This window comes from Melospiza georgiana, chromosome 2 (genome assembly GCF_028018845.1).
Source record: "Melospiza georgiana isolate bMelGeo1 chromosome 2, bMelGeo1.pri, whole genome shotgun sequence".
NCBI lineage: Eukaryota > Metazoa > Chordata > Aves > Passeriformes > Passerellidae > Melospiza > Melospiza georgiana.
Genome location: NC_080431.1, coordinates 58914882 through 58934229, shown reverse-complemented (window position 1 = coordinate 58934229; position 19348 = coordinate 58914882). Strand labels below are relative to the sequence as shown.

At 42.1% G+C, this 19348-nt stretch overlaps 1 protein-coding gene across 1 annotated transcript; it reads left to right on the top strand.

Annotated features, from left to right (window-relative positions):
• The first annotated feature begins 877 nt into the window (after positions 1-877).
• On the top strand, positions 878-16706 carry RFC3 (replication factor C subunit 3). Its single transcript, XM_058019127.1, has 9 exons — positions 878-989; positions 2296-2433; positions 2980-3047; positions 4681-4778; positions 5053-5234; positions 5473-5609; positions 5735-5833; positions 6822-6891; positions 15824-16706. The coding sequence occupies exons 1-9, from the start codon at positions 903-905 to the stop codon at positions 16013-16015; spliced, it is 1071 nt and encodes a 356-aa protein (XP_057875110.1). The 5' UTR covers positions 878-902; the 3' UTR covers positions 16016-16706.
• Positions 16707-19348: the final 2642 nt, after the last annotated feature.

The following is a 19348-nucleotide window of genomic DNA, read 5'->3' as shown; positions in this document are numbered from 1 at the left end:
TGGCAAGATGAACATCATCAGATCACAGTTGACATTACCAATATAATAACAGTGATGACTTCACCAAATAGCAAGAAATAAAATAAAAAATATTTTATAATAAGATAATAAATTAAAAATGTTATTACATCATTATCATTAATAATAATAACAACTATAATAATATTTTCTTATAAATAATTATAACAATTAAAAGCCTTTCTAGGTGTTATGGGCTTTTGGAGATTTCACAATCCAAATTATCACTGTAAACTCCCTCGACCAAGTCTTTATAGTCTTTAGTTGCTCCAGGAGCAGTTTAGGTTGGACATTAGGATTAATTTCTCCACAGAAAAGGTGATTTAACATTGATTTAACATTGGCATGGGATGCGCAGGGAGGTGGTGGAGTCACTGTCCCCGAAGGAGTTTAAGGGAAGACTGGATGTGGCACTCGGTGCCATGTCTGGTTGAGTTGATGGTGTTGGGTCATTTGTTGGATCTCAGAGGTATTTTCCAACCCAACTGATTCTGTGATTGCCTGACATGAGCTGCAAGAGGAATGATTTCAGACGGGGCAGGGAGGGTTCGCACCTCCAACGGGAGGCAGCGCGCTGGTTTGGGCTGGCGTTCATCTCTTGCGCAGCGCTTGGTAAGGGGCTCTCTCGTCTAAGCCTTCAGGGTGCACAGTGAGTACAGGTGCCAAGGCTCAGGGGGTGTCTCTGTCCCTCCGGAAGAGAAAACCCCGCGGCTGCAGCGCGATCCGGGCGGGTGGCGCTGAGATCCCCGCCGGGCCGGGCTGGGGCGCGGCCGCCGCGCTCCTCTGAGGGAGCCGCGGGGCGGGGCCGCCGCCGGGGTTTGTCCCTTGGCGGCCGCCGTACGGCGCGCGCTTCCCGCAGCCGGCCCGCGCGCTTCGGGAGCGCCATGAGCCTGTGGGCGGACAAGCACCGGCCCGGCGCCCTCGGCCGCCTCGACTTCCACCGCGAGCAGGCGGCGCGGCTCCGCAACCTGGTCAGTGAGCCACGGGCTCGGCTCTGCCCCGCGCCCTCCCCGCCGGACTCTGCCCGGGGCCCCCGCGGCCTCCAGGTCCTCTCGGTCCTCTCCTCAGAGGAGAACCCCCCCGGAGTCGGCATTGCGCCTGAATGAGGGGGAGAACTTTACTGTGCGGGTGACCGGGCGCTGGAACAGATTGCCCAGAGTGGCTGCGGAGTCTCCGTCACTGGAGATAGTCGGGAACCCTCTGGATGCAATCCTGCACCCGGTGCTCTGGGAGGTTGGACCGCTGTGGTCCATTCCAGCCTGACCCATGCTATAATTGGGATTCCCTGCGGGCGCTGGCGCTGCTCCGTGGGGCCGAGGTCGGCAGCTTTCCCTCCGTGCAGGCCCTGCCTTTCCGAGCAGCGCCCGTGCGCGGGAAGCGTCCCGGCATCGCGCCCTGCTTGGCAGCGAGGCCCTGGTGCCGGGGAACCTGTGGGGAATCGGTGGCTCAGCTCTTTGGGGAGCGGTGTGCACTTGCTCTTCCTGCTGGTTTCAGTGTCCCCGAGAACAGGGCTTGGCTTGTTTGCCTCATGTTGGCAGAAATTTTTGAGGCGAGCAGCTAGGAAAGAAAGTCAGGACTGCTTCCCCTGCCAGATGTGCCCACTGGCACATGCACTTCCTCAGGGATGAGTGATATCCAACTCATGTAGGTAGTAGTAGTAGTGATATCTAACTCATGCTTTCTGTGGGGTAGGCTGAGATGTGCTCCAAGTCATGCATTTTAGCTTTCTAGGAGATAAACTCCTTTTTGTATATATATATATATATATACACATATATATATATATACACATATATATATATATATATACACACACACACAAAACCACACACATATATATATAGGTATGTATGTATGTATGTATGTATGTACATCATTAATATATATAAGCATTATATATATATATAAGCATTTGCTTTAAACTTTGTTTCAACCCTTTTTACTGTGTGTTTCTCACAGTTGTCACTCTAGTTACCGTGGGAAGCGTATAAGTGTTGGAGTGGGGGTTTTGGGGTTTGTTTTATTGTTGGTTTGCTTGGGGTGTTTTTCGAGCAGTGAGGTGTTTGAAATTAAACGAGTTGCACGTGGCTGTCAGAAAAATAGGTTTTATAGAAATGTTGCTGCAGGGAAAGATTTCAGCAGTTTTAATTCTAGGTGCTATGTTGTGATGGAGCTGGTAAAGTCATTTAATGTAAACTTGGGTGAAAATGGAAGGGTAAATAATCTTAGAAGGAAAGTACTGTGGTAGCTAACTGGTCTTGTTTCTTTTTTGTTCAGGTTCAATGTGGTGACTTTCCTCATCTGTTGGTGTATGGACCATCAGGAGCTGGAAAAAAGACAAGAATAATGTGTTTGTTAAGGGAATTATATGGTGCCGGAGTGGAGAAACTGAGGATTGAGCATCAGAGCATAACGGTAAAAAAATAAATCTTCCATCTCCTGTGAAGTAATGTGGAAATAGTGATATATTTTGTGGAAATAGTGATATATTTCTGTTGTGAGACCTTTGGAGTTATTTGAGTTTTAAAAATTAATTTTTATTTTGCACTCAGTATCTTCAACCTTTTTATGTAATTAATCATACCAGTTTGGTTATACAAACAAATTATTTTCCAGATGTTCTTCAGGCCTTCTGGTGTGGGTTTGTCTCTTGTTTTCTGTGCCTGCTTGGCTGTTTTTGTGGTGAAAGTTCTTTTGTTCAGAATGGGTTTTTTAATTTATTGTTTACAGTTAATTTTGGACCATAGCATCTCTGCTGTTGCTATTTTATGGGCTGGATGATGTGTCAGTATTCCTTTTTTCTTTGGAGGTGGGGCTGGGACTGTAGGAGATTAGCAAGCCTGTGTCTCCAGAGGTCTTTGATCTCTGAGACTCTTGGTTTGCCTGTTACTTAGCCAGGTGTAAGCTCCAAGAGATTTTTAGAATACTTTCTGAAACTTAATGTGCTTATTTTCTACGTAGGCACCTTCTAAGAAGAAGATTGAAATTAGCACCATTGCAAGTAATTATCACCTTGAAGTTAACCCAAGGTAAGTGTGCAGTAAAAATGTCTCACTTTAAAGGTGAGCCAGTGGCTGTGTTGTGAGTGCCTTCAGCCTGGCTGCATGAGGCACTGATTGCCTGATTTGTTCCCTGAGCAAGTTAGGTAATGGTCTGTGGGTTTGGTCTGCAAATGAGAGCAGGGAGAGGATTTTTAATTGAGCAGCTGTAAATGAACAAAAGTTTGGATTGCTGTATACTTAAGGCAGAAATGTTCTGTTTAACTGGCTGTATAAGCATGCTGATGTTGAGGAATGGGCAATGGAGACAATTCTGAATTGACAGATTTCACCATTTTGGTTGAAATGAAGAACTTCTACTGGAGCTAGCACCTCCATATCATTAGTTCCCTCACAAATACAAAAATTAAGGAATTTGAAAGAAAGAAAGGCTTACCCTGTAACTCTCCAAATAAAGTGTTTAGAGCATGGGAAAGACCACCACAAAATACTGTGGATCCTGTCTTGAGTGAGGTCTGATATTGATTTAAACAACAGAAGCTCTTTGGGGCGAGCTGTGTACATCTTCTTTGGCTGTTATGAAACTGGAGGGGATAGTTTGGAGACCCAAAGCAAATATTTTTATTTACCTGAAACCAGGTAAATACAAAGCAACATAATGTTGCTTTAAATCATTAAAGCGGTGTTGGTTACTGCTAAACCATAGCTCATGCTGCCTTGCCATGTAGAAGTTATTCTGCATTGCCAGGTCTCCTTTAAAAACTCATTCTTCAGCTAATCTGTTTATTGATTAGTGAGTATCTGCTGGTGTGCTAATACAGACACAAATAATTATCAGCTAATTACCAATAAAAGCTGAGGCTTATTGGTAATCATTGTTTTGAATATGTCATTTTGATGATATCAAATGTGTGACCATTCAATCCGGCTGTGATAACCTGATACTACTAGTACTCTTCCTGTTACTCTCTATAGAGTACTTAGAGCTTGAAACGTAAAATAATTGTATTTCAATTTAAATACAAAACTGCTGAGTTTTTATTGAGGATTAATATCCTGATTTGTAGGCTTTCAGTAACTGAGCAGTTGTCATGTTTATGTCTGACCAGACAGTAAACCTCTGCCGTGCAGTGGCCTGTGAAGTTTGACTGAATTATAACAATGGTGAAGTCATGTGCATCTTGAGTAACATGGAATGGGGTGAATGGCTAACAAGGAGAGGAAGTGAATTTCTGGGAAGGACTCTGCTGAATAAAAGCCCACATTTATGTCAGGCATCCTCTTACGTGGTTAGGCTTAATTGTTCTTCCCATAATGAGTAAAAAGATTCTCATTGTGTGTCTTTGTTCAAACTAGGTAAAAGTTTAGGTTTCTCATTGAATAAAAGAAGTTCTGTTTTAATGAGTTAATAAAACATTTACCAATGGATTTACTACATTTGAATGAAGTGCTACTAGTCCAGTTGTGCCTGCATAAACTTCTGGTTGTTTTTATTATAGAGGAGGTAACTTTCAACAAAGTATATGGGTATTAGTTTAATTCTAACCCAACAGCTTCTGAATTCTTTTGGCATTCTTGCTTGTTTATTTGTCTTTTGGAGGATGTATTTTATATGCAATATAAAGTTGTTTTAAAACAAGATTTTTTCAAATTCCTGGTGCAGTGATGCAGGAAACAATGACCGTGTAGTAATTCAGGAGCTCTTGAAGACAGTGGCACAGTCCCAGCAGCTTGAGACTAGTACTCAACGAGATTTTAAAGGTGAGTAAAACAGTTAAAACCAGTCAAAACGCTTTTTAAACATGGGGAGATTTCAGTTCACTGTTTTGTTTGTACCTGTATGTTGCATGAAGATTGTACAGTCAAAAAGGCACGCAAGTAATCTTAATCTTTATTTTCCTGCCTGTGGAACCATGCTGTGTTTTTCTGTGTGTTATCACTTATTTTGCTATTATTGCTTGTATATCAAAAGTATTTTTTCTTAGAAAGATCTGATACTAATACAGAACCCTGCTATGTTTAATCTCTTTTTCAGTGGTGCTGTTAACAGAAGTTGACAAACTTACTAAAGAGGCTCAGCATGCTTTGCGAAGAACAATGGAGAAGTACATGGCAACCTGCAGGTTGATCCTGTGCTGCAACTCAATGTCAAAAATTATAGGGCCTATTCAAAGCAGATGCCTGGCTGTACGAGTGCCTGCTCCCAGCATTGAAGATGTACGTTGAAACGGAGGCAAAAATAAGTTACTATAAAATTCTTGGATAAGTTCTTGGCGTGGATTTATATTTTGTTTTTACATAATGATGTAATTTTCCTTTGTGTTGGATGATTTTCCAAGCATGGCTTATGAAAGACTGGTCCATCTCTGGTCCAGAAATCTTTCTAACGGGAGAATCTGTAGGTGCTGAACAGTTTGCAGAGTGTTGTACTCCCTGCTATCTGTTTTCTGTCTAGATCTGCCATGTCTTGTCTAGTGTGTGTAAGAAAGAAGGCCTGACTCTTCCTCAGGAGCTGGCTCAAAGGATTGCAGAGAAATCTGGCAGGAATCTTCGGAAAGCACTCCTTATGTGTGAGTCCTGCAGAGTACAACAGTAAGTCACTGCAAAAATTAGTGTAAGTTCTACTGTCAGACATAAATGACTTTGCTTCTAACGCCTTGTTAAAATAGGCAACAACTTGCTTAGACTGTAATCTCTAAAAAGATATTATTTCTTAGGTATCCTTTTACTGCTGATCAAGACATTCCTGAGATGGACTGGGAAATTTATTTGAGAGAAACTGCAAATGCTATTGTTGGTCAACAGACACCACAGAGGTAGGTGAATGCATTTGTTAAGAGCTATAAATGATGTTTTCCATGTACTGTGGAACCTAAAAAAAAAAGTTGTATTCAAAAATGTGGTGTCTCCAGTTATGTGTAATTTTCTGTATTTCTGACTGGAGCTGGTACTTTGCAGCCAGAGGAGTGGAGCTTTAAAATTGCCAGAGAGTATGAATGAGTATCAGGAACTGAAGAAGTTTTTCCCTGTCAAAGCTTAGTAATCTGAAGTGACCTTAGGCTCAGTTGCATGTTGTGTTTCCCCATTGGGTGGTTTTTTTGGTGTGGGAGTGGTGGGTGTGTGTGGTCGTTTTGGTTTGTTTTACGTAAAGTTTCTCTTTGACCATCTTTAGCATAAAGCACCTTTGTAAAAGAACTGGGAGTAAGAATTCATTGCTTTTTTTGAGCACATTAGGAGATGACTCCTGTGTCCATTTCACTGTCATAGCCAAAGCCTGATCCTTTTAGCCTGTTCCATTTATTATTTGCACAAGATGTCACTTAATTTAAATGCTTGTAGCATCTGCCCTTCTGTTTTCAAAAGCTGAGCTTTGGCTAATTGTGTCAGCTCTGCCACCTAATTGTCTTATCCTTTCTTCTAAACAATGAAGACAGAAGAACAGCACAAAGGATCTCTCTGACTGTAGTAAATTAGTCACTAGTCTTAAGCATGAATAACTTAGATACAAAGAAAAATTAAAGGGAAACAATCCCGAGACAAATTACAATAGCCTTGTAGCTTCTAGATTAACTGAGACCATTGTAACTAGAGTATGTGTCATTTATCTTTTGAGTGAAAGGTGATATGCAGCCTTTGAATTGAAATTGACTCATGCAATGCTTTTGGTCTTAAAATAACACCTAAAAGCAAAAAAGAGACATTGCTTGGATTGCCTCTTTTCCTGCAGTGTATTTCACTAGTTGTGAAAGACATTAGTATGCTTTGGGATCATGCTTCTCATATTTTGTGGTGTCTCTCCAACAGGCTTTTAGAAGTCCGTGGGCGGCTTTATGAACTCCTGACACACTGCATCCCTCCTGAGATTATAATGAAGGTAGTTCAGCTATAGCTCTTAATGTGCTATACATTTTTATAGCATGACTGTCTCAACTAAAGCTTTTTTAAAAAAAATGCACCAAAATATCATAAATTATCAAGATATTGATGAAAAGATGTGTCCTTTCCAAACAGATTAAAACTTGTTCAGTGGTCAAAGAAAAACAGCATCATAGCTAAGTAAAAATAAAGGTGGACATTCTTAGTCCCCTTCACTTCTCAGGCCAGTTACTATATTAAAGCATAGTTGAGGATCCTGGTGGTCTTTCACAACCTTAATGATTAAATAATTCTGTGGGCTAATCTTTATATGATTGGTTTTCTTTTATAAGCTTTATTGTTATAAGTTCATTATTTGCTGTGTCTTTGTGGAGAGGTGTCCAGCAGAACTATTCAAAGACAGATGTCACCTTGGGAGGGAAAAAGCAAGTGGGATGTACATGTTGTTATTTTAAGGATACTGAAGACAGCTAGAGTAGAACAAAGATCAAAAATAATATTTGCAACTTAACCTAGTAATGTTTGTTTTGCCATCAGACATAATTTCTTTTGACATTAACAAATTTCTGCTTTCTGATGGTTTTGGTACTTAGATGTTTCTTTAACTTTCCTTTCTTACAGTAGGTTAGTAGATCCTGCATTGCTGTGTTTGAGAGGAAAATGGTGCATGTTCTCTACTCACTCCCTCTTCATAAACTTGAAATGGTCTAGAGATACTTCTCACTTAATCCTGGCTGTTTCAATTGAGATGGATTTGGATGATTTTATTGCTGTCTCTAAAATTATTCATTTTGGGGTTTTGTAAGAAATATTGAAGTCAAGTTGTCCTGTGTGTCTGCACATAAATACGTTCATAAATACAGACAGAGATGTTGCCCGATTGATAAATGACACAAAACTCGGATAAGTTTTGTGGGTGCTTTATTAAGGGCCCGGGGAACTGGGGGACTCACGTCCCAAAATCCCAGCCCCCCGAATTCACGTATGGGTGCTTCCCTCTTATACATGCGATTCACAACAAAGTCTCCAAGGAACAGTTTCCCCGTTCCCCTTGCCTAGCCTCCAAGGAACAGTTCCCCGTTCCCCTTGCCTAGTCACAGACCCCTTGTGATACATTCCTTGGTTCACAAACAAGATCATTAATCCTCTGCTTATCTTATTCTAAGAGCATTGTATGCTGCCTCTAGACAGGTTAGCATTCTTACTTTCTTGCACTAGTTTAATTATTTATTAAATCCCTAAGACTACCTGCTAGGTTACACACAAAACTCAACACACTTTTCAACGGCTACAAAACTGCTTTTTAACAAACCAGTTCACACACAACTCACTATAATTAAATATTTTGCTAAATTTCATTTCTTTTCCAACATTTCCCCCCTTTTGAGCATCCTTCAGTCCTGCTGCAAGGATGCTCAATCAACAGTATTGACAGTAACATCTTCATAACGAGGTGGGGAATGTTCTTCATTCTGCCGCCCACGGGTCATCGCCTTCAGCAACCGGAGAGATTGCCTCTTTTCCTTTTCGATCACACCTAAGAGGCATCTATATACAATCCATATAGTCACTAGAAATACTAAAAACATTAGTACATACTGTATAGCAGACGTAATCCAGCCAGACAGGTGAAGCCCCAAAGAATCAAATACTGCTCCTATCCATTTATGCTGTGCTTCCCTTTCAATTTCCTTGGTTTTTGTTTCCACTTCTGCCAGTTGAGAAATATCTTTCTCAACTTCAAGTGTAACATTTGGAATGTGTACACAGCAATGATCTATTCTCCTACTCAGGTAACCACAAACTCCATGTTCCTTTAACAGTAGCAAATCCAATGCCATTCTGTTTTGTAGGGTCATTCTTGATGTAGCTTGCAATTGCAAATTTAGATCCTTAAATCCCTTCTTAGTAGCTGCTGCCAACCTTTCTGTCTGTCCTAACAAATTGTTGAGCATTTCCCTGTTTCGATATGTCGCTACCGGAGGGAATAATGACTCCAATATCCATCCAAATTGCACTCCTGAGCCAGGTTCATGCCACTGCTCCTCTAGGGATTCTTCCCTCTTTCTGAGTCCTTTCCTTTGGATCAATCTATTCTGTTTCCAGTATGGACACAATGTGGGAACCCCTAGGGTGATTTGTGTTACTGATCCATCTAGAGGTAAATGTGTGGTCCACTGTCTGTGTCCCAACACCCAGACTAGATTTCCAGGGCTATGCACAGTAGTATATCTGCAATCTATAGGTCCATCCATGGACTCTCTGCTAACCGTGTGATCATACCCCCTACACTCGCATCCCCACTTTAATGCCATTTTCACCAGTACCAATCCAATTCAGTCTTCCGGTGTATCACATGTAAAAACCTCAGTACAATTCCAATCCTCTTTCTGCGGTCTGAACTCTCAGGAAGATGTAGACGTGATAAGGGCCCTATAATGTGACTGATTCTTTACTCCTGACCATTGGATGCACCATTGTACTTCCCCAAGGTAATTATAGTGTTCCAAAACACTAGGTCCCCATAATGTCTTCCAAATATTCCAGGTGTCAAAATTCTGTGTGACATTCTGACAACTCATCTCATTTTGTTGGGATTTCGTTCTATTGTATCATTAACCTCTCGTCTACTCCTACCGTGTCTCTGTAAGGATAACATCATTCTGTCATGCCTCCACCATGCATTTCCTATTCTAGGATTAGTGACACTCGACCACCCACAACCTTTGTCTTCCTTTCCCCACCAATTGGTCCCGTCCTCTATTCTGTCCCAGGTCAGTTCCCTATTTTGCTTCCACCATTTGACCCAAAGGTTCCTTTGATATCTTGATCTTACTAGGAAGGAACAATTTATTCTGAGAGGTGGCCCATCCCACATGTCCACTGCCATTGATACTGGATTAACCTTTATGTTTTCAGCACAATCCCCTGTCCATGGCAAAACCCTCATACTCACTCTTTTGTAATCAAAACTATCCCGTATTTTGACCAAACATGTATATTCTCCCGTATCGTTTGTGGTTACCTTGGTAAGATTCAGTACCGTGTTTCCTTGTTGTTTATCCTGATCCCAACCGACTCCTATCTTGCCTCGGCTTCTTTCAGCCCCCCGTTGCCATATTGCAATAACTTCACCGGCCTCAACTCTCTGGCTGTCAAAGATAACACAAGTTAATTGAACATCCATCCCTTCCATGACTGTAACCTTTGTTTCTTCAACCTGTACTAGAGTAGACCCTTGAACGGGTAATAGTCTCATGATCACTAGCAGTAATATAATTAAGAAGGCGGCTTTGCGCAGAAGATCATCCGGGTTGGAGACACTATCTGGGTTTCCCACTGGAACGGTGCCTTCTTTACCCTGGTGTAATGGATCCAAGCATCCATCCCCTGGACCTTCACCGCCGTGTAGGTCGTCATCATCACCTGGTGGGGTCCGCTCCATGATTCCCGTAGCGGATCCGTGATCCACTTCTTGACGTACACCTGGTCCCCAGGCTGGATGTCGTGGACAGAATTCTCCAGCGTGAGCGGTCTATTCCACTGTAACGTATTTCTTAAAGAATTCAAGATCTTATTAAGTGACATAACATACTCTGCAATCGCCTGGTCCCCACTCACATGTACCTCCCCTTTTAATACAGTTGCATGATATGGTTTGCCATATAATATCTCATATGGACTTACGCCTACCTTTTCCCTTGGTTTAATTCGAATCCTGAGTAGGGCCAAAGGCAAAGCTTGAGGCCAGTGCAGTTTATCTTCCTGGCAAATCTTTTTGATTTGTCCTTTCAGGGTTTGATTCATCCTTTCCACCTGCCCACTAGACTGAGGTCTCCAGGGGGTATGCAAATTCCAGGTTATATCTAACATTCGTGCTAATTCCTGCACTACCCCGGCTATAAAATGTGGACCCCTATCTGATGACAATCCTAAAGGTACTCCAAATCTTGATATTATTTCTTTTAACAAGGTTTTTACCTCCTCCTTAGCATGATTAGTTCTACATGGAAAAGCTTCCGGCCACCCTGAGAACGTACATACGTACACTAACAAGTATCTGTATCTCTGTGCCCTAGGCAATTCAGAAAAATCAACTTGCCAGTAATCTCCTGGTTGTGGCCCGACTTGCAACTTTCTCATTTGTATTTGTCTCCTAACTACTGGATTATTTTTCAAACATACTGGGCACATTGCATTAACTCTTTTTGCCATTGTTAACATCTGATTAGAGATTATCTCATTCTTCAAAAATTTTACCAATACTTCTGCCCCCCAATGACATTTATTATGTTCTGATTCCAAAATAAATTTCATTATGCGGGTAGGTACCACTATTTGTCCCATTGGTGTAACGTACCACCCAAGTTGATTCCTCTGTGCCCCTAGCAAGTTTATTAGTTTTCCATCTTCTATTGAATATTTGGGCTCCTGATTCAGGTATGGGGTAGCCGGATTTGTTCTTACCGGTACCAATGCCATTTGAGTCCATACTTCCCGTGCCACTTGCCGTGCTGTAACATCAGCAAATCGATTTCCTCTGTAAACGTCTCCTTCCGCAGTCTGATGTCCTCTAACATGCATTACTGCGACTGCTTTGGGACTGTGTACCGCATCCAGTAGCTGTAGCACTTCTTCCCGGTGCTTGATGTTGGTTCCCTGTGAATTCAAAAGCCCCCTTTCCTTCCACAACGCCCCATGTACATGAACCACACCAAAGGCATATTTAGAATCTGTCCAGATATTAACCCTTTTGTCCTTGCTCAAATACAGGGCTCTGGTGAGTCCAATCACCTCTGCCTTCTGGGCCGAAGTTCCGGTAACAAAGCCTTTGCCTCTATTACCCGATCCAATGTTACCACTGCATACCCGGCATAGCGAGTCCCATTCTCGACAAAACTGGATCCATCAGTGTATAGTTCCCATTCAGGTTCTTCCAATGGTTCATCCTTTAGGTCGGGTCTGCTGGCATATACTTGTTCAATTACCTCTACGCAATCATGCACCAGTCCCCCAGCTTCCTGGTCACTGCGTAAAAACTCTGCTGGATTAACATGATTAGTAGTCCTTATTTCAATATCATCCTGTTCTCTCAGGATGGCCTGGTATTGCAACATTCGACTGGATGATAGCCAGTGACCCCCCTTTTGCTCCAAAACGGCCATGACCATATGGGGAACAAACACTTTCATTTTTGCCCCCAAAGTCAATTTCCGGGCCTCTTGAATAAGAATTATTGTTGCCGCCACGGCTCGTAAACACGAGGGCCACCCGGAACTTACCGAATCCAGTTGTTTAGAGAAGTATCCCACAGGCCTCTTCCAGGATCCCACCTTCTGGGTGAGGACCCCCAATGCCAGTTTTTGCCTCTCATTCACGTACAACTGGAATTCCTTGGTCACGTCAGGGAGTCCTAGGGCTGGGGCCTCTTTTAATGCCTGCTTCAATTCCTGGAAGGCCTTCTTTTGCTGTGTTGTCCACTCCAACCGATGCTGCTTCAAGGCCTCATAAAGTGGCTTGGCTAGGAGACCGAAATTCATGATCCACAGTCGACACCATCCCACCATTCCTAGAAAAGATCTCAATTCCTGATGGTTACGAGGCAAAGGAATAGCACATATTGCCTCTATTCGGTTTACTCCCAAACGTCTCTGCCCTTGTGTGATCTCACAACCGAGGTAAATAACGCTATTTTTGACCAATTGAGCTTTTTCCTTAGAAACCCGATACCCTGCTTGGCCAAGCATGTTGAGTAATTTAATTGTTAATTCCACGCACATTTCCCTTTCCTTAGTAGCCAGAAAAATGTCGTCCACGTACTGCAGGACTACATACAAGGATGGGGATATTGTTACCTGGGTTATCTTCCATTCCTCCAGCTCCTTGACCAGTTGGTTTCCAAAAATAGTAGGGGAGCATTTAAATCCCTGTGGGAGTCTCGTCCACATGAGCTGCTTCTTTCTCCCAAAATCAGGACTCTCCCACTCGAAGGCAAAATATTTCCTACTCTCTACTGCCAGTGGGATGCAGAAGAAGGCATCTTTAAGGTCAATCACTGAGAACCATTTAAACTCCTCTGATACAGATGTTAACAAAGTATAAGGATTAGCAACAACTGGATGTATGTCTTTCACTATTTCATTAATAGCCCTTAAGTCCTGTACCAAACGGTACTTACCATTAGGTTTCTTTACTGGAAAAATTGGAGTATTATACTCCGATTCACATTCCTGTAATATTCCTTGAGCCAAAAATTGTTTAATTAACGGGGCTACTCCCCTCCTTGCCTCAAGCTTCAAGGGGTATTGCTTTATCCTCACTGGTCGGGCCCCTTCCTTTAGTTCCACCTTTACTGGCTGCGCGGCTTTAGATTTTCCGGGGACCCCTGACTCCCATACTCAGGGTACTACAGCCTGCTCAATTTCTTCTGGAATAGGAGAGGCATCCACTTCCTTGATTACAAAAATGCCTGCTATTTGTTCCTCAGGTATTTCCAATTTCACCCTTCCCCCTTCAAATATTATTTTCACATTAAGTCGGGACAACAGATCTCTGCCAAGAAGGGGTGTGGGGCAGTTTGGCATATACAAAAATTGGTGATCTAATTCCTTCCCCCCAAACCTAAGATTTAAAGGTTGTAAAAATGGTTGTTCCTCTAGCTTCCCTGTTGCCCCCACCACCTGTACCATTGTGTCACTCAAAGGTCCCAATCGTCTATTGAATACAGAATAAGTAGCTCCAGTGTCTACCATAAATTCTTGATCCTTTCCATCTATTTCTAAACTACCCTTAAATCCTTTTCTAGTCAGCTTTGATTCTGATAGTTTCCCAAAACTAGTGCTTGAGCAACTTCTGCTGGTCCTCCCGTGAATCCTCCCACAGGGGCATTTCCCATTGGGGCTGTCCTTAATCCCATGTTTCCCATGCCCATACCTCCTCTAACCGGGCATTCATTTTTCCAGTGTCCCAATTGTCGGCAAAACGCACACTGGTTTGGATCCAACCTCCCCATGTTAAGTGCAAACCCAAATCCTCCCCGACCTCTTGGCAACTCCCTCTGTCCGTGATTAGCTCCTCCTCGACCCCTAATGGGTCTTCCTCCTGCCCCTGTCTGTTGCATTACAGCCAGAATACTAGCTTGTTGTCTTTTTGCAGTTTCTTTTTCCCTGTTGTTGTATACCTTCTTTTCACCATCACCACCATCACTATCACTCTCACTAGATCCCGTTTTTATAGCTATATCTGCAGGGGGAGCAGGGGGCACATTAGGAGCAACCGGAACCCTCGGAGGTGCTATACAATAAGACAAATCTTCCTCGACTGAAGGATACAAATTACGCTCCTTTCTTTCTTTACATCCCACACACTCCCTTTCATCATTCACTTCTAAAACCAAAATACCACATTCCTTTTGCCATTCCTCTTTCCGATATAAAACGAAAAACAAATCCAAATATGGTATTTCATCCCATTTCTCATTCCTCCTTAAAAATTGCATCAAAGATTCCATTATCCCCAATTCCAGTGTACCATTCACCAGCCATCCCGCTTCCCCAATCTCATATTCAGGCCACCAATGATGACAATAATCTATCATTTTGCTTTTATCCAATTCTTGATAATACCCCTCACTTTTCCACCGTTTCAATATACAACCTAATGGTGTATTTCCAGGTATTTTACCATTGGCTTGCACTAAGGTTTTAAAAGTTTTAAAAGACATCATATTACAACGTTTAATTCCACTATTAATCCCAATAAACCAATATACCTTAAACCAATATACCTTCTCGCCGTCCTTCCCTAAAACAAACAGGAGGCGAGTTCCGGTCCTGCGTCCTTAGACGTCTTATGGCCGGAGCCTAGGCTTTTTTACCAACCACCAAATCCAAATCCAATTATCACCTTTTTCCAATATAAAGCACCTTCGGGCTTACCTTAATGCAGTTTGTCCGACAGGCGCGGGGGGTCGGGCACGACCGATGACTCCCCGAGAAGTGCTCGGTGCCGGCTTGGAGTGGATCGGGACGCGAACCGCCCCAGCAGCCCTCGGAGTCCTGCCGCGGTCGCCAGAAAACTGTTGCCCGATTGATAAATGACACAAAACTCGGATAAGTTTTGTGGGTGCTTTATTAAGGGCCCGGGGAACTGGGGGACTCACGTCCCAAAATCCCAGCCCCCCGAATTCACGTATGGGTGCTTCCCTCTTATACATGCGATTCACAACAAAGTCTCCAAGGAACAGTTTCCCCGTTCCCCTTGCCTAGCCTCCAAGGAACAGTTCCCCGTTCCCCTTGCCTAGTCACAGACCCCTTGTGATACATTCCTTGGTTCACAAACAAGATCATTAATCCTCTGCTTATCTTATTCTAAGAGCATTGTATGCTGCCTCTAGACAGGTTAGCATTCTTACTTTCTTGCACTAGTTTAATTATTTATTAAATCCCTAAGACTACCTGCTAGGTTACACACAAAACTCAACACACTTTTCAACGGCTACAAAACTGCTTTTTAACAAACCAGTTCACACACAACTCACTATAATTAAATATTTTGCTAAATTTCATTTCTTTTCCAACAGAGACACTTAAATTCTAATTAACCCTTTCCTTGGTTTTTATTAATGTTGTTTCTCTTTGTGCTTGATGCTGTCAAGATATAACTAAGTTGTTTTAATACACTTGGTGTCTTGGTAGGAATTCTCCTCAGGCCATGTTCCTACATGCAGTAGAGGTTACAGTGTTTGGAGATGGGGTTAATTAATTTTCTTTTATTAAGACACAAATTATCCCAGTAAATGAATATATTTTCTGTTGGAATAATGAGTGAACTATTAGTTAATGGTTAGTTATTTTCAAAGAACCAAGGTTATCCTCTTAACAAAAAATACATAATTTTTCAAATACTGCCCTGTTTTTTTCCCATTTTAGGGTCTTTTGACAGAACTTCTAAATAATTGTGATGGACAACTGAAAGGAGAAGTGGCACAGATGGCAGCCTTCTATGAACATCGCTTGCAACTGGGCAGCAAAGCCATTTATCATCTGGAAGCATTTGTTGCAAAGTTTATGGCAATTTACAAGAAGTTCATGGAGGATGGGCTGGATGACATAATGTTCTAACTGATGCCCAAAGTTGTACACAGAATGTTGTGTCAAGATACCAATGGTGTTGCAAATGTCTAGTTTTCTGTGCTTGATTACATATGGGTCTACTTCTAAGTCAAATATTTTTGTTTGGCTATTTAATAAAACAATGTTTGTTCAGCTTTAGAAACCAGATGGATTTTTTGACAGCCACAAATCCATCTTTAGAGCCATACAAAATACATTGGCCTTTCAGAAAGACAACACATTGCCTTTGAAGATGTGCAAGATCAGAGCTGCTTTGCAGTATTTTTAAGCTGACATTAAGAAGAGAGAACACAGGTGCTGTGTGCTTGGTTTTTGTTTGTTAATCACAGATGGGTGAGGCTGAAGGAAAAAGATGTTTTTTCCGTGTTCTGCCAAGTTCCACCTTGAACATACATGTTCTGCCTTCTGATCTATACATCTTAGTGTTTGTCTGGCTTCTTTTTTATAGCCTGAGTGTTTTCTGTGGTGTGCTCACACCAAATGTTTTCTTTTTTTTTTTTCATTGTAAGCAGTCGCATTGAAATTGTGGAGGAGCAATACTTTGGTGTTGCTTGTAAATCACATGTAACACGTTTAGAAGGATTATACCTTCAAAAAGCATGTTTTTCAGCTTTCAACAAGTATTTTTTACCTTTTAAACTGATATATGACCTTTTTAAAATGTGAAAATAAATTGTAGCAAATATGAATAAAAATGCTGAATTGTTTTTTTCACACTGTCTCTAACAGTCTAGGTGCATTCATCTGCTTTGATGTAGACATCTTTCAGAAAGGTACGATATCCCACACATGCTGTAAAAGTGAAGGGAGCCACTGAAGTTTAAAAAAATCCAAATAAATACAAGCAACAAGAACAAGTGAAAAAACAGCCTCCCAAAATAATAATAATGATAATAATAGAGAACCAACAATACCTGTGCTGCAAGTCTTTCACATGTTCTATCTGTGTACCATGGTACTATAAAAATTACTGAATTCATGCTCTTTATTTTCAATGCTAATTTAGGCTATTACTAGACAGTATTTAAAGCTTAAGTTAATTAAATACTGCTGCTGTTCTCAAGGACTTAAGGGTTCCATGTGGGGTGTTAGTGCACAGCTTGCATTCAGATTCATTCTCAGTAAGATGGTGCTGCCCTGTTTCCTGCTCAGTGGGGCTCCTGAAGAAAGAGATGATGAGAGTTTTTTTCCTTCCATATGCTTGTCACCCAAATCCACAGCACTGGTAACTTGTCATATTGTGAATGTCTTCACTGTCAAAAGATCCTGGAGAAACATTAAACTAGTCAGTGATAGCGGAAAGGAATGCTTAAATTCATTACAAAGTAGGGCACAACTTTGCAATAGAGGGGGCATAATTACTGCACATAAAAACTGCTCTGCTCTGTCCAGAGCCTTGTCTTTACTGGTTTTTAAAAGCTGAACAGCTGTTATGATTTCCCTACTACTAATCTATAGTGTGTGATAAAGTGAGTTCAAAGGATGACAAAATACTTCCCCCTCCCAAAAAAACCAACCCCAAAAGCTAATGTGGGAGAAAAGGAATGTGTGTAGGGGGTTGTGAAATGCACAGGGGCAATGTTGCTGTGGAGGGTGGAGAGGCAGGAGCTGTATTGGAGGTTTGTTGGGGCAGAGGAACAACTTGCTCTTTCAAAAAGCCTCAGCAGCTTTGTCTAGGAGTCAGAAACACAGTATAAATCTCTGTAGGTGTTGTTGTTGCTCCTTGTTGAAGTTCCCTTTTTATCCTTTATTACCTAGGATGAATCAAGAGTAGCCAAGGATGGAAAGATGGTATAATGACAGGATTTCTGTGAGAGAACATGGCAATCACTCATCCTGAGAGCCAGCATTTCCCCCTGCAGATCTTGACTCATCTTCCACAGTCTAGAACACAAATTTAAGTACACATGGGCACAAGTGTCTTAAAAGTCTCTGCACGTGTCTTTCCTTGCTAGAAATTTTCCAGGAAATTTTGACTTAGTATCCATAACAGGCTTCAGGGGAAGTGGTCATGCCATCAAGCGTGTCAGAGTTCAAGGAGTTGTCTGGATGTTGCTCCGTCATGTCCTTTAGTTTTAGTTCGTCCTGTGAGGAGCACAGAGTTGGACTTGATGATCCTTAGGAATGACTTCCACCTTGAGAGATGCTGTGATGATCAGTAAGTGTTGTGCCTTCTGGGAATGTTTTAGACACTCACTCCCTTAGATGCTGCTTCCTCTCCCTTAGGGGCAGTTGCAGCTCTTGCTTAGAAGCAGTGTGATGCTGAACTGAGGTGCTGGGCTCTGCTGCAGGGAGCAGGGACCCTTGAGCTCATGCAGGTGGCTGTCAGAAATAAAATTGAGTTTTCTGCCTTTTTTTCCCCTTCATGGGGCTCCCGTGCAAATCCTTTCACCAAAAATACAGAATGTTAGTCTGGCAAGTGAGCCTCTTCTGGGTGGGCACCGCTGCCTCTCCAGCCTGGAACAGAATCACAGAATGATTTAGGTTAGAAAAGACCTCTGAGATCGAGTCCAGCTGAGCCTGCACACACATGGCCCAACAACAGTGCTGTGCTGGACCTACGCTTGGCACAGCACACATGCCTTGCAGATCAAGTGGAAGAGGCAGTGCAGATAGACTCCTGAACACTAACTAGCACAGGACCAACCTCTCAAATGATCCATTTCTTCAGCTGTTTTCATCTTTTGAGACCTGCTTAGAATTGCTGCTGAATTGCATGCTGAGAGGATTACCCTCGCTTTTATCCAGCGACACCTCCCGCTAGCTGGAAATGAAAACTCCAAGCTGCTCCCTCCCACATGGGACTTAAGCACTGAAGGTGTCTGAGGGGTTGCAGAGGAGTCAGCTTCATGATAGCACAGAAAGCCAGAGGTGAAACCCATTTTAAAAAAAGGATCAAGAAACTGAAGGCAGCAAGTACTTCTGTTGAAACTTCCTGTGCTCTGCAGAGATCAGCTGTGCAAAGGGTGAATGGTACATTCATACTTTATTCCCCACCTCTGAAGCTCAAGTGCTAACTCCTGTGAGGAATATTTAAAGAATTTGACCTCTATTGTTGAATGTACCCTGAAGGCTAATCAATAGTGCATCATTCAAGGTGCATGTCAGGAATTAGTTACATTTCACAAAAAGGCTAAGATTAAAATAATTTGTCATTATCTTCAACACTTCAGAAATTGACTCAGAATTTTCTCTGTCATCAAAATTGAAATTATTTTCTGTCCAAATTAACCAGGACCCCTGGTTCCTACTCCAGGTTTTTGCTTTTTTAATTTTTTTTTTCCTTTTTAATGCTGTGGATGCTTTGTTTGTTTTCAAGTT

Excerpts from the sequence above, each read along its gene's own strand:
- RFC3 (XM_058019127.1), top strand. The coding sequence starts at position 903 with ATGAGCCTGTGGGCGGACAAGCACCGGCCCGGCGCCCTCGGCCGCCTC. Across the intron at positions 5,235-5,472 it reads CTGCTCCCAGCATTGAAGAT|ATCTGCCATGTCTTGTCTAG; the intron begins GTACGTTGAAAC and ends TTTTCTGTCTAG. Across the intron at positions 6,892-15,823 it reads CTCCTGAGATTATAATGAAG|GGTCTTTTGACAGAACTTCT; the intron begins GTAGTTCAGCTA and ends TTCCCATTTTAG.